The 14,586-nt window shown below is 32.1% G+C and overlaps 1 protein-coding gene and 1 pseudogene across 3 annotated transcripts; both read right to left on the reverse strand.

Annotated features, from left to right (window-relative positions):
* Positions 1-938: 938 nt before the first annotated feature.
* Positions 939-6,235, reverse strand: LOC100815347 (receptor-like protein kinase ANXUR2; annotated as a pseudogene). Its single transcript, XR_001386180.2, has 3 exons — positions 6,040-6,235; positions 3,256-3,826; positions 939-3,173 (listed from the first exon to the last, which is right to left on the reverse strand). The product of XR_001386180.2 is annotated as a receptor-like protein kinase ANXUR2 (transcript).
* Positions 6,236-7,402: 1,167 nt separating this feature from the next.
* Positions 7,403-13,905, reverse strand: LOC100815880 (receptor like protein 21). 2 transcript variants are annotated; one of them, XM_006602896.4, is made up of 10 exons: positions 13,570-13,903; positions 13,323-13,463; positions 13,060-13,218; positions 12,800-12,949; positions 12,562-12,708; positions 12,325-12,471; positions 10,829-10,903; positions 10,019-10,168; positions 9,788-9,937; positions 7,403-9,647 (listed from the first exon to the last, which is right to left on the reverse strand). In XM_006602896.4, the coding sequence occupies exons 1-10, from the start codon at positions 13,898-13,900 to the stop codon at positions 7,480-7,482; spliced, it is 3,618 nt and encodes a 1,205-aa protein (XP_006602959.2). In that variant the 5' UTR covers positions 13,901-13,903; the 3' UTR covers positions 7,403-7,479. The 2 variants fall into 2 exon arrangements, with proteins under 2 accessions (XP_006602959.2, XP_014626359.1); XM_014770873.3 differs by lacking the exon at positions 10,829-10,903 and having other exon boundaries at positions 13,570-13,905.
* Positions 13,906-14,586: the final 681 nt, after the last annotated feature.

Genomic DNA, 14,586 nt, shown 5'->3' on the forward strand with positions numbered 1-14,586 from the left:
AAGCTTGTCAATTTTTTGTTTACGTGTTTGTCGGTTCCTTTGTGAGAAAGAGGAGACTAAAACGTAGTGCGTGTCAGCTCCGTGTTTCCTCTCCTCCGCTGGATTGATGGCCTCCGTATCAAATCAAATGATCAAATAGGATAACTTTTTTGCGTGGATTACTTCTCCTTCAGATTTCAATTAATATTTTTTTTTTTGGTTTTAATCCCTCATTTATTAGGTAAAAAGATCCTGACCAAAAGATCCTGACCAACTTTGAATGTTAAGAATTATTTTTCTCAAGCATCTAATTTGAATATAATATCTAAATGATTCAATTTTAATTTTAACAATATGATGTTGGTTAGTAGGCACTATAAAATAATAAACCTCGAGCAGGTGACTTGAGAATAAGGTCAGGGGTTTTTATATATTGTTAAGTGTTAACTAAATGTCATGCACAGTAAAGAAAATAAAAACTAGATGTAACGCAAGCTAGACACATTTATTGGGAAAAAAAATCTATTCTAAAATTTTTAGCAATTTTTATTTTATTAAAAATATATAAGATAAATATAAGATTTTAAGGCAATTAACTAAAAGTTAAGAATGTCTCAATTTTTATATATTTATAATAAGTTGGTAATATTTTTTATTTATAAAAGAATAAAAGAAAATTTGAATTAATTTATAAGCAATATTAAAAGTAAATATATACTTTTAAATAAATAATTTGTTTCATTATAATATGAGACGAAAGTTAATGTTAATGGTTAACTTTTTTAAAACAAACATTTATTAAAAAAATTATGATGAAAACCATTTTTTAAACTGACATTTCTCAATTTCAATATAGCATATCCTAAATGTTTTTGAATTGGTTTACTTTTATCGAAACATATTTATATTCACAATTTAACGTATATACAGATGTATTGTTCTATTTCTTGCAAATGATAAGCATAAATAGTAATCCATATCAATTGGTGCCACTAGTGCATCTTACCCTTCCCATGTTAATTTCAGCCCAAAATAGGATCTAAGATTTATTATCCTTACATCCCCCTCCCCCCAAACCTTTTTTTTGAGATGATTCATTAAGAGGTATCAGGAACAAAAATTGTCCCTAAATCATGCTGCACATCAAAACTGAGCTGGGATGAAACATCCTCCATCCAGTATCTTTCAGAAGTAGTAAAAGCTAATCTAGAGAGCCTATGTGCTACACAATTTGCTTCTTTCTTTGAATGAACAATTAAAATATGCTGAGAATTGGCCAACATTTGGCGGCAGTCCTGCAGAATTGTAGCATAATATGTAGAGTTCTGGTTTTTGGGTTTGTTCCAAGTATTGGTGAGGTCTTGGCAGTCAGTCTCATAGTCAAAATTTGGCAGCAAGAGATGATTATGCTGTGTCAATGTATAATCCTTTTTCTTATAAAATATATCACCTGGAAAAACAAAATTAGGAAAGAAAAAGGAAGAGAACAGAGGGAAAGTTCATATTATGTTAAGAACTGCTTAAAAAATCTGACAGAAGAAGACACATCCTATAAAGAATTAATGAAATGAATGCAGAAACATTTCCATACGATTCAAATCTCCACTCTGAGTTGTAGCATTGATGGAATAAACTGAGGTTTGAATCTTGAATGATGACAATGCACAAAATACACACCATGTCTCTTTTTCACGTCCAGCAATGAGATGAGTACAATTCCACCAGTTTTTTTTAAGAGGGAAAACAAATATTATTAGAAGAAATAGGTTGGATCACAAGGTGTGACCAGACCAAGCCAAAGCAGTACAAAAAGTTGCTACTCTCCAGCGTAATAGGCACTATAAGCACAACTTACCCTCCTTGGCAGCAAGAGAATCTAGTTCCTGACTGCATAATTTCATGCATTTCTACCCGAACCCCTATCTATACGATTGTACTCTTATTCCCTGCAAAGTATTATGCTTTCATCGCTGCCTGCATACTTTCAACACCAGGAGAAAGTATCATCAATGCTGTTAGCTCCCCAGTACAAGGGTTGATTAGTCCAAGAGCTGTGAAACTCCCCCTCTGCATGCCTTTGGTGCAACTAGATATTAAAATCTTCTAAAACAGGAATAATTCCACTAATTAGTCCATTCTTTTACAGAAGCACACAAATTCCAAACTTGATCAAAATATCATAGCAAATCCAAATATATAATTGATAGCCTTGCCATTATCAAATAATTTCAATCAATAAAATCAATCTTGAAGAAAAATATTCAATTTGGCAATTAGAAGATAATGACAAGAGCATTGACACAAACTAATGATATTTGAAGGCTTAGGATGCCAATATTCTTCTTCAAGTTGCATTGAAGACTTACGATTTTCCAACATTACTGTGTCTTTTTCCATTTAAAAATACTACATGCTTCAGGTGTGAAGTGACCTTTACCATTGATAACACAGATCTTCCGTACTATTGTGTTCTATATCAGTGCCTAGTTATAAAGTGAGGGTTGTCCGGAAGAGGAAGAGCAAAAATTATAGACTGAAGCAAGGGGGTTCTATGACTCTATCATTACTGGTTTGTTGGCATCCGATGTCCTGTGTTCCTTTCAAATTTATACTATTATTACAATGACAGCTTCTGGTAAAATAAAAAAAATGCTAGAAACAGGGATCATAACAAAAGCTACAAGTATCTCAATCAATTTTAGCTTATTGTGACTGAAAACACTAACCTTAATTTCAGTTGTCCTAATCACCTACATTTCTTCAGTATGTATCACTGTCTTCTGTGTAGGATTACTCTTTCATTTCACTACCACGGGCAATGGGAATAATGGTTTTGGACAATAAGTTATAATCACCATCAGTGTTTGTGATATCTGCTTGTTCCTGCAGCGACAGAGCATGCTCAAGTTCCACCTCCACTTCACCCATTGCTGGTCGCTCATCTGGTTCATACTCCAAGCATCTGACCATGATATCTATAAAGACTTGCCAACACTCCGGTGCAATCTTTCCTTTGATATTCGAATCAATATTCTCTTCAACAGGCTTCTCCATAAGTTTCCTCTCTGCTGCCATTATGAAATAATCCATTCCACACACAACTCGTAGCAGAACCAAACCAAATGAGAAAACATCCCATTTATCAGTGACAGAACCATTCATGACATACTCCAAAGGCATGTAACCAAGAGTATCTATAAGTTAAAGTATTACTCTATCAGCTTAGTTAACTGGCAAAAATCCATCCTAGTAAGCTCATAAAAAAATAAAAGTTACCCATAATATGATCTGCATTAATTTGTTTCGGCTTCTTCGAATTAAATTGCGGTCCCTGTATGCTAAGGCCGAATCCTGCGAGTTTTGGCTCCTTGTCTTCATCCAAAAGAATGGTACTGGCTCTGAGGATACAATGAAAGATGGAGCGCTTGGCTCCAGCATGAAGGTAGTGTAATCCACACGCTACTCCTATGCAAATCTCTACCCTTTTTTTCCATGACAGTTTCCCACGTAGTAGGTGTCTATCTAGAGATCCATTGGACATGTACTCGTAGACAATAATCTTCTCTTTCTCATGGTTGCAGAATCCAATAAGAGAAACACAATTAGGGTGGCGAAGCTGGCAGAGCAACTCTATTTCTTTCTTGAACACTGCACTGTATCCTTCATGAAACCGTTTTAATGCGACTGTATAATCAGAACCATCTTTATGTTGGAGACAACCTTTGTATACCGTACTAAATGCTCCACGCCCAATAACTCTGTTTTGATCAAAGTTGTTGGTTGATTTCCCAAGATCGGCAAGAGAAAATTGATGGCACAGCTCTTCTATTATTGTTGGATACTGTCTCTGTGATGAACTTGAGTGGCCAAAACATTTTAGAAACATAGTTCAGAGACACCTACTTCCTTAATCACCTGTCACTTGTCGAAAACACTCATCACTATACTAATTCCTCTTCAATCTTCATAGCTAACCTAATTTGGTGTGAGAAGCATGTTAGGGTTTGTGTTTGCCCCAATTGAGACCGCCACTCCGTATCAGTTGAAAATGTTTCATTATTACCTAATAAAACAACCTTAATAACGGATCCGGATTCCCTGCGTTGGAGAAAAAACACACACTCAAGTAGTCGGACGATAACAACCGTTTGATGAAGATCCGATGATTCATAAATCGTTTTGATAAATTCAACTTAAAAATACTTTTAAAATAGCGAATGCCGACTGCGCGTGACTATGTGAATGTGATAGCATGGAATCCAAATCCAAAACTATCATATTTGTTTTACATTTAATTTTAAGAGTTTACGGTTACGGAACAGTATAAAAAAAGTAAGAGAACACAGAACAAAATTCATAAGATCTTGTTACTGACTAAATTATGGGACAATTTTTGTTTCAGTACAACATATATAAAAGACAAAAATACTCGCTTTCTTATTATTTTCTATCCTCACTCTCTTACCATATTTTGTATAAACAGTTTCTATGTTTTTCTAAAGATTTTCATACAGTTATCAATATATTCTTCTTTTATATAAAAAAAATTGTTTATAAAAAAACACAATCTATTTTTCTTTAGTTAGTAGATTTCGGATAGAGAAAACAACAAAAACAAAATAGTTTTTCGGTATGTGCTACGGTGGAATTTTGCCATTGTTTTCACGTATGTTTACCTTAAAGATTTTTTTTTGGTGGTGAGATATACAACTTTCTATGATTGATGTAGATAATTAGCAATGGGAGGTTGATAAGTGCAACTTCTTCTCCATCCATATACTAATATTGATCCATGACATTTGGAGAATTATTAGGAAACTTTTTGAACAAGGGTCCTTACTTTGAATCAGAATTGTGCATATAACCCTCGAAGATGATGCCAGTTTACTTGTATTCATAAATAAGTTGAAAGAGCATCCAAGCTTTGAATAATTTATCTTACGAAGACCAAGGCTCTGTCGCCAATCTTTTACCCTTTATCTTTCTCTTGAGGATTTTCTCGAGGTCTTCTGAGTTTAAATTTTTTGTTCGATATTTGTTCTACATTGTATATCATGATCGCCGGCCATATAATGAATGTGAAACCAGCACGGAAAGAGAATTAGATTATATTAACGAAAAATTCTCTAACTTGATGAGATTAAGAGTCATAAGTTCAATCATATAAAATATAATATAGTAGTAGAATAACAAATCTTGGAGATACTGAATTAAGTATGAACATCAAAGTACGACTGGTTTTGAACGAAAGTTTTATAACTTTAATGTGACATAAATGATAGTATTATATACAAGCATGTTATAGTCGTACAAATCCTCTGCAAGCTGAACCTATTGCAAAGCAAAGTTTAGAAAATCAAACAAGATTCCAACATAAATCAGGGGATAGGGGAGTGAGCTTTTAAAGTTTAGTTTTTAATAACTTAAAAATGCCGTCTTGGTAACAATAGATAAGGTTCATAATGATGGGTTTATCAAGGGAGTTCTTGTATTAAACTTTAATACTTTTCTGATTGAGGTAGAATCACAGAGCAGTCATTGATCTAACTTCCAAATCTATCCCTAAAAATATAATATAACGCAAAAATTAGAGACACAATATCATATATACCACTTATGTTATTAAAGGTTTAATAAAAGATTTAGAGGGTTAAAACACAATAATATATACTGTGTTCTATGTATGTGTTTAGTTATAGTGAGGGTGTCTAGAAGAGGAAGAGCAAAAATTATAGACTGAAGTGATTTTAATATCAGTGTTCTTTTATTACTGGTTTTTTAGCATCCAGTTTCCTGCATTCCTTTCAAATTTATACTAGTACAAGATTCTTACAATGACAGCTACCAATATCTCAATTAAATTAAACATGATCACCCCAAAATGCTTACTGTGACTGTTTTGAGTCAAAATACTATACTTTCTTAAGCATCTCTGTCTTCTGTATTGTATTACTGTATCATTCCCAAGGGAATAATGGTTTTGGACAATAAGGTATAATGAGCATTGGTGTTTGTGATATCTGCTTGTTCCTGCAACAAAAGAGCATGCTCAAGTTGCACCTCTACTTCACCCATTTTTGGTCTCTCATCTGGTTTATTCTTCACGCATCTTTCAGTGATATCTATAAAGACTTGCCACCACTCTGGTGCAATCTTACCTTTGATGTTCGCATCAATATTCTAGTAGAACCACACCAAATGAGTAAACATCACATTTATCTGTGACGACACGCCCCTTGTAATACTCTGTAGCCATTAAGCAGTACTTGCTTAGTTTAACTGACAAAAATTCAGTGCATATAATGAGGTTTACTATATCTAACTATCTATCTATACAAATAGATATGGATTAGTTAGCCACCCCTATGCATATATCTATCTATACATATACAAAACAAAAGTTATTATTGAGGGTGTGTGAGAATATTCTAACGTAAATCAAAACAAGAAAAATCAGCTTTTACATCAGATAAGAGTAAATTTTACATCTGTAGTGAAAAATTACTACACTATCGTGTAAAGAAATGAATTTCTTTTTAATTATTCGAAAACGTTACCGATGATTGATCACGGAATCACAAAGCTTCCAAGAAGAATTATATATAGAGACACATCTATTTAAAATCACGTGTTTCTTGTTAGTTTGTTAATAACCCGATTTTTATAGTATGGAGTAATAGTCAATAGTGATAAATGATTTTTCAATTTGTTCCTTTAATAAAAAATTATTAAATTGATCCTTATCAATCAAAAAGGCAGTCAAATTCTAATGTTTATAAATTAATTATATCACCTTTTAACACCAGAAACCTATCAATTCAAATGTTGTGATCTGAAAATTAATTTTATTGACGCCGAATGTTGTCTATGGTATAATTGAAGACACCTAATGTTTTACAATGATCGAAGAACTAAAAAAAAATATAAAATAAGATAATAATCCTAACATGATGTTAGCTAATAGCTGCAGTTCTCAACAGTTCAATGTTGGAGGAATATGTGGTTTACATGCAGGAAGGAGAGTAAGAGTTAGGTAATTGGTGGTTGACAAATTCTGATGTCCAAAAGGTTATCATAACAATGTTGGTGACCGCTGATTATTAATGCGCATGGGATTCATTCGGTGAAGTCATAGTGAAGGCTACTTTGTTAAGAGAAATCTTTTTTAAGTAAGAGTTTGCATCCAGAGAATGGGGTTTGATGCTTACAGGAATCTTGCAAAATAGCTAATTGGTCGTAAGGGATTTTGGCACCTTTAGCTTTATTTGATCTCTAGTATGTATCCTTGTAATTTCTCTAAACAATCTTGGCACACCTTGTGCACTGCTTGGATCTTAATATTATTGCCTTTGCCTACCAAAAAAAAACGATAATAATCCTTGAACAACAGCATTATGACTTATTAAATGTTGAAATTTGGATTCTGTATCATTATATCAAGCAAAACATGCATGAATTATTTATTGAATCACTCTTAAGCAATTATACAAGGTACATATGTTACATGTTTCTAAAATTTGAAAACCTACTGAAACTGTCCACGATAAAGTAGTAGCAATTTGAGCAGACCAATTCCATGTAGTAAAACCATGCTCGCCTGCAGTAAGGATTGATGTATAAAGCTATTGCTGTTGCCAACAATGCTGCTGAGAATGACACTGCAAAGCTCACATAGAAAACATACATGTCCACCAAACTACCATCGTCTACATGAGTGTGTGAATCATTTGGTATAATACTAGGTGGAGGATTGCAACTTTTTGACAGTGGAGGTCCACAAAGGAAGGGGTTACCTTCATAGCTGCTATTTTCAAAGGTCGAGAATTGTCCTTTCCATTCAGGTGTTGTGCCCGATAAGTTGTTGTGTGCCACACTGAATACTTCAAGGGAGGTTAGCTTACTCAGTTGAGGAGGAATTTGACCACTCAACTTGTTAAATGAAAGGTCTAAACTCTCTGTTTGTACCAAATTGGAGAATGTAGCTGGAATTTGCCCAATCAAATCATTATGAGACAAGTTCAATGCTCGAATTCTTGTCAAATTTCCAAGATCAAATGGGATATTCCCATTCAGTTTATTGTGGGACAAGTCAATTCCAGACATATAAGCAAGGATGCTCCTTGTGTAAGTGTCGGTTCTCTTCTTTGAAGTGAAATTTACTTTCTCTTCCACATTTGGTAATTGTGATGGGAAAATTTTATTTTGGCCTGTAGAACCCCAACCGGACAATCTTTCCAAAAACCGTTCAGGATCCTTATTCTCAAAAGACATTTTTCCCAAGCAATTGGGTATTGCACCAGAAAAATTGTTATGAGAAAGGTCTAATATGCTTAAGTGTATCAATTGGCATAACTGCTTTGGTATGTCTCCAATAAAGTGATTACCTTTTAAAAGGAGAATGTTCAACCGTGTATATTTAAGTTCCTGTATGATATCCTGAACACTATTGGTTATTTCATTGTAGCTAAGATCTAGTGTCACTAGGGAAGATGTTCCATTGAACATTCTTTTGGGTAATCCTCTCAAATGATTGTTGCTCAAATGGATAAATCTCAAGGAAGGATTTACAAAAGATGGAACAGAACCAGTCAAGTTATTTTTCGAGAGATCTAAATAATTTAGATCTTCAAGTTTCGCCAATTCTAACGGAATTGAGCCTTCAAAATGGTTATTGAACAAAAATAGTTGCCTCAATCCAGAAAAGTTTTTTACGAGGCTTGGAATCTTTCCCATCAAATGATTATTGCTTACATCCAATGAAATGATGGATGCGTTAAAAATGTTGCTTGGGAGTCTACCGGTAAGTCTATTATCGTTCAATAACAAGGTCTCCAAACCATTAGGGATATTCAAAATAGGTCCCTCAAGCTTATTGTTTGATAGTTTCAAGAAGTTGAGTCGGTGACCAACTCCAAATATGTCCTTTGGTATTTCTCTAGACAAGTGATTGTCAGAAAGATCCAATGAATCCAATGAGTTCATTTGGCCTAACTCACGAGGGATTGAACCTTGGATGTTGTTTCTAGACAAGTTAAGAAATTGCAAATTTGGATAAATTGAACTGATATTGTTGCTAGGGATTTGGCCAACTATGATATTGTCAGACACATCAATTTTCGATAAGTTAGGAAGGGAACGCATTGGTAGCTGGAAAGTACCAGTGAAAGAGCAATTTCTAAACAGAGCTTCAGTCATTTTTGTGTTGTTTTCCAACAACCAATAAGGAAAGTCTCCTTCCAACTTCCAACTACTGAAGTCTAGGCTGATTAAACTGTTTTGGTATAGAAGAAAATTGGGGAGTGGAAGAGACTTAGTTTCAGTTGTTGAAGACACACTAAGCTCTTGTAACTGAAATTTTGGAATCCAAGTTGGTAAACTATGTTGTGAGTCCAATATGAATCTGTTTCCTCCACCGTCGATCAACTTGATCTTTGAATGATTGGCAAATGTTGAGAAAGAAACAGGAACTTCAAATTGGTTTTCTGTAAAACCAAAATATTCAAGTGATGTAAGGCTTGCAATGTTAGAATCGAAATTTCCAATGAAGTGATTATGAGAAATTTCCAACTCCCGAAGAGATGTCATGTTAACAAAAGACGAGGGAAGTGGTCCCTCAAATTCGTTGCCGGATAAATCTAACTCCTCTATCTTCTTTAGCTTTGACCAATCTGAAAAAAGAAATTTTGTCAAACAAAAAAAATCCACCTTATTAGTGAGATAATGAAAAGGATGATAATATTTGACCAAACTAAGAAAAAATTATATAAAATAAATGTCATGAATAAAAAAAATCAAATAATATAATTACCTGCAGGAGGAAGGGTGTCATTTATATTGCAATAACGAAGAGACAAAACTTTTAAAGATGTCAATTCTCCAATACTTTTAAAAAATTCATTCTTCAAGTTATTACTGTAATCCATTGTCAAATGTTCTAGGTTACTTAAATCATGAAAATCTGCATAATACACAAACAAAATTTGATATGAGCCTTAATGTGACAAAATTTTACCCATAGAAATTCATAAATATTTGTTACCTCCAGCAACAATTGTTCCTTTAAATTCATTTTCACTCATTGAAAGCATCCTAACAGATGAAAAAGCTCGCAACGAGTTTCTTAGCTTGCTTCCATCTATCATATTCCCATCTAAATATAGGGCATCCAATCTACCTAGACCTTTTGAGCCTGAAAGATTTAATGTGATCATCAACTAAAAAAATGTAAATAAGTTTTAATTTGGTAGATTATGGCAAAGTAGATAAGTCTCAAATATGAAGGATACATACATTTTGTTAGATGTAAATAAATGAACTTCGGCCAAGTAATGGGATTCAATAACTTGTAAACTTTTTAATTTTATTTTCTTAAATACCTTGATGGACCACAAAATCACTAATATTATTAAAACGTAGACCAAGAATCTCCAAGCTACTCAAAGCTGATAATCCTCTAAGAGATAAATAAATGGAGAACCAATAGTAATCACTAAACCATCAATCGTGTAGAATAACACTTTTCTTGTATAAAATTGAAGTATATACATAAGAGAACATGTTTTCGATACATACCACAACATAAAAATGGTTGGCATTTAATGGGTTGGAAACATTAAATCATAAAAATTTAGATATAAAAATTAAGATTTGCATCCTCTTTTACGTGGGAAATGACTCAGCCCTTGAAATAACAATAATGAAGTAGGCAAAAATATTTTGTTACAAATATAAATACATGAACTTCGGCTAAATAATGGGATTCAACAGCTTTTAGGTATCATGAATTTATCTATGTAATGTTCATCGCTAAACAATGAATTAAATTTTTTAATTTTATTTTCTTAAATACCTTGATGGACCGCAAAATCACTGATATTATTAAAACGAAGATCAAGAATCTCCAAGCTAATCAAACCTGATAGTCCTATAAGAGATAAATAGAAAACCAATCACTAAACCATTATTTGTGTAGAATAATACTTTTCTTCACTTATATAATTGAAGTATATACATTGGAGAAGGTGTTTCAATACATTAGTGATTCTCATTCATCTTACATAAGAAGTACAATAATCAATATGAAGATTAAAATAGGAGGTCTAAATTAAAAATATTTTAAATTTAAATTAAAACATCATTTAATCATTAAATTTTTAAAAAATTTACTAATTATAAAATCAAATATCTAAAATATTTAATTTATCACATCTTGCATTATCATGAACTATGATAATTTTTATTGTTGTAATCTTCATCACAATCATAATTATTACCACCACAATTATTACTATTATGATCATCACTACCATCAAAGTGATTGTTATTATTATTGTTATTGATGTTATAACAACAGTGACATTTAATGTGATGATAACAATATAATGAAGGTAGTGATAATAAATTTGAAATATTTTAAAACATGATAAATTATATTTTTTATATATTTAATTTTTTAATTAAATCTTTTAGAGATTTTGTGATTAAATAAAATTTAAATTTAAAATATTTTTTATGTAGACCCTTCATTTTAATATCTCCTTTTATACATAAACGTACAAGTCAATGTATATTCACTTTCTTTTTTTTATCATTAATTTCTGTAAGTATCCAGATTCTTTTCTTTCTCTAATATTTCTCTAAGTACTTATTATGTCTACTTCCCTCTATCTTATGCTATTTTTTTTTTCAAATATTTCAGTTATAAGTTTTTTAATTATTTTTTAACTCCGGAGATTTCTCTCTATCATTAATAATTTCAAATCCTTATATCAGTTTATTTTTAAAGTTAATATTAAATCCTAATTTCATATAAAGTTATTTATTTTAATTTATTTCATCTTTATTGTCCATTATCATTTTGCATAAAAAGGGATTAAAGTAAATAATGTTTTGCAAAGTAAACAATTATTATGTACGATATCTATTTTAAAAATAACATCAATAATGATTTCTATTTTGATATGGAAAGATAATAAATAATTAAGATTGATATTAATTTAGTGCATTAGAATTATTTGAAGAGAAATTTTTTCTTATTTTTTAAAATATTTAAAGTAAATTAAATTAATCCCATATATAGATTATTGTTATAGAATTTTTTCTTATGAAAAGTATTTGGTATACTAAAAATTGATTTCGAAGTCAATTCACAAGATACTAAATATAAATATTTGAGGGATGAAAGTCCACTCAAAACAAGTGCACTGATGTTGAAGTTGTTGCCGAACAAGTCAAAGATCTCTAAATAACTCAATTTTGATATATCTAACAATAGATACACCGAGTGCAGTTAGATTCAACCAAACACAAATGATGAAAATTTCTAATATGAAAAGTATAACTTACTGAAAATTGAGCTTGAAGTCAATTGATTATATCCTAAATTTAAAGATTTGAGGGATGAAAGTCCGCTCAGAGCAAATCCAATATCAGTGTCGTTGAAGTTGTTGTAGAACAAATCAAGGATCTCCAAAGAACTCAATTTTGATATATCTAACAATATATATACCGATTGCAGTTAGATATATATTTCAACCAAAAACACAAATGATGAAAATATCTAATATGAAAGGTATGACTTACTAAAAATTGATCTTGAAGTCAATTGATTATATCCTAAATTTAAAGATTTGAGGGATGAAAGTCCGCTGAGTGCAGATCCAATATTAATGTGGTTGAAGTTGTTGTAGGATAAATCAAGGATTTCCAAAGAACTCAATTTTGATATATCTAACAACAACATATACAATGATTGCAATTAGATACATTTTTCAACCAAACACAAATGATGGAAATTTCTAATATGAAAAGTATGACTTACTAAAAATTGATCTCGAAGTCAATTGATTATATCCTAAATTTAAAGATTTGAGGGATGAAAGTCTGCTGAGTGCATATCCAATATCAATGTGGTTGTAATTGTTATTAGATAGGTCAAGAACCTCAAGATTCCTTAACAATGAGCATAAACCTGCAAGGAATTGAATATATAGTTGTTACCTCTGAAGCAATCAACTAATTCCTCCATTAAAACACCAATGCTTAGCTTTATTAATTAATGAAATGGAAAAATGATCCTACCTTGAATATGAAGATCTGAGTCCAATTGAATTCCAGCCAAATTCAGCTCTTTCAAAGATGTGAATCCCCCGAGGGATGGCAGGATGTCATTAGTCAAATAGTTGTTACTTATGTTAAGGACCTCCAGATTACGCAACTTTGAAGATAGAGTTTCAAAAACTTAAATGGAATTTGTGGGAAAATAGTACCAAAAATTAGAAGAGGTTAACAACAACATTTTAAAACATATAAAAAAAAAAAAAGACAACTGTAGCTAGCCTCACCGTGGAATGAAGATGTATTCAACCTGTTTCCTCTTAAAGATAGAGACTTAAGAGATGAAAGCCCATCCAAACAAGATAGAATGCCAGCAGCATCCAAATAGTTGTAACTCATGTCAAGGACTTGCAGATTTTCCAGCCGCACTGCAAAGTATGTAAATTAAAGTTGAAATAATGAGTATGCATGCCACATAATTAACAAGCTTCATTTTCAGATCGACAATATATAGAATTTGTAGGAGAGATTAACCTTGATTCCCTACACAACCGGATATGGCATTCCATGACAAGTCGAGGTTGTTCAAATCTTTGAAGACAACAAAATGTGAGTAATTAATATATGGTTCGGGGAGCCAAGCAATATCAGTCCTCAAAATGAGTTGGGTGAGTCTCCCAGTGGAGGAGTTGCACTTCACTCCTTCCCATTGACAACAGTCTGGGCCTTCCAAAGAGAAACCCGAATTCAGGACCAAAAGAGCATCTCTCTCTTCCTTCCAACACCCTTCACAGCACATCGCTTCCAACAAAACCAAAATCAACCAACACACCCCTACTACACTACTCTTCATTTTCCTATTCATAATCATATCCTGTAAGTAACACAATCGATTTGGTCTTCTTTAAATAACAAAACTAACACCAACTCGCTGCAGCCTATTTATTGTTTGTGGTCCTACGCGCAATCGCCAAGTCATATTTACGTTCAAACGTGGTTGACTGGTTTCATTAATTTTCGTCCCTTGCTTATTGCTTTTCTCTCAATACCATACAAAAAACAAGAAAAAAAGAAAAAGAGAAACAACACTTTGATTTCCACATCAAGGAAGCCTTCTCATTAGGATCTTGACTTGCCTCTGGTATGTATTTTTTGGGATCAAACAATAACATTAATAACATTAATGTGTTAAGTCAATTATGTTTGATGATGTTTTTTGGAAAGTCGAGTTGTTCCAATATCATTTATAATTAATGGAATTTCATATATAACTTCATATATCAGCTATCTATCCATTATATTGTTTGTTCCGTATTTTTATTTTTATTGGTTTGCATTCTGGCTAGCTTAATTAGCAGTTAGCTAGCATAAACCATGGCCACTTGCAAGTTGCAATTAATGTCGAATGCGACAGTGTTGGGCAACGTCAACTCTTTATTTTATTAAGTTGCTTTGTATAATTATATTTAAACTAAATAAAAGTGAGATAAAATAATTGATATGACACAAGAGAAAAAAGTTGAAGAAAGTATGTCTAGAAATAATTAATAC

Source organism: Glycine max, chromosome 18, assembly GCF_000004515.6.
Source record: "Glycine max cultivar Williams 82 chromosome 18, Glycine_max_v4.0, whole genome shotgun sequence".
Classification (NCBI taxonomy): domain Eukaryota; kingdom Viridiplantae; phylum Streptophyta; class Magnoliopsida; order Fabales; family Fabaceae; genus Glycine; species Glycine max.

Excerpts from the sequence above, each read along its gene's own strand:
- LOC100815880 (XM_006602896.4), bottom strand. The coding sequence starts at position 13,900 with ATGAATAGGAAAATGAAGAGTAGTGTAGTAGGGGTGTGTTGGTTGATT. Across the intron at positions 13,219-13,322 it reads GAATACATCTTCATTCCACG|TTTTTGAAACTCTATCTTCA; the intron begins GTGAGGCTAGCT and ends ATTCCATTTAAG. Across the intron at positions 12,709-12,799 it reads GACTTCGAGATCAATTTTTA|ATATATCAAAATTGAGTTCT; the intron begins GTAAGTCATACT and ends TGTTGTTGTTAG.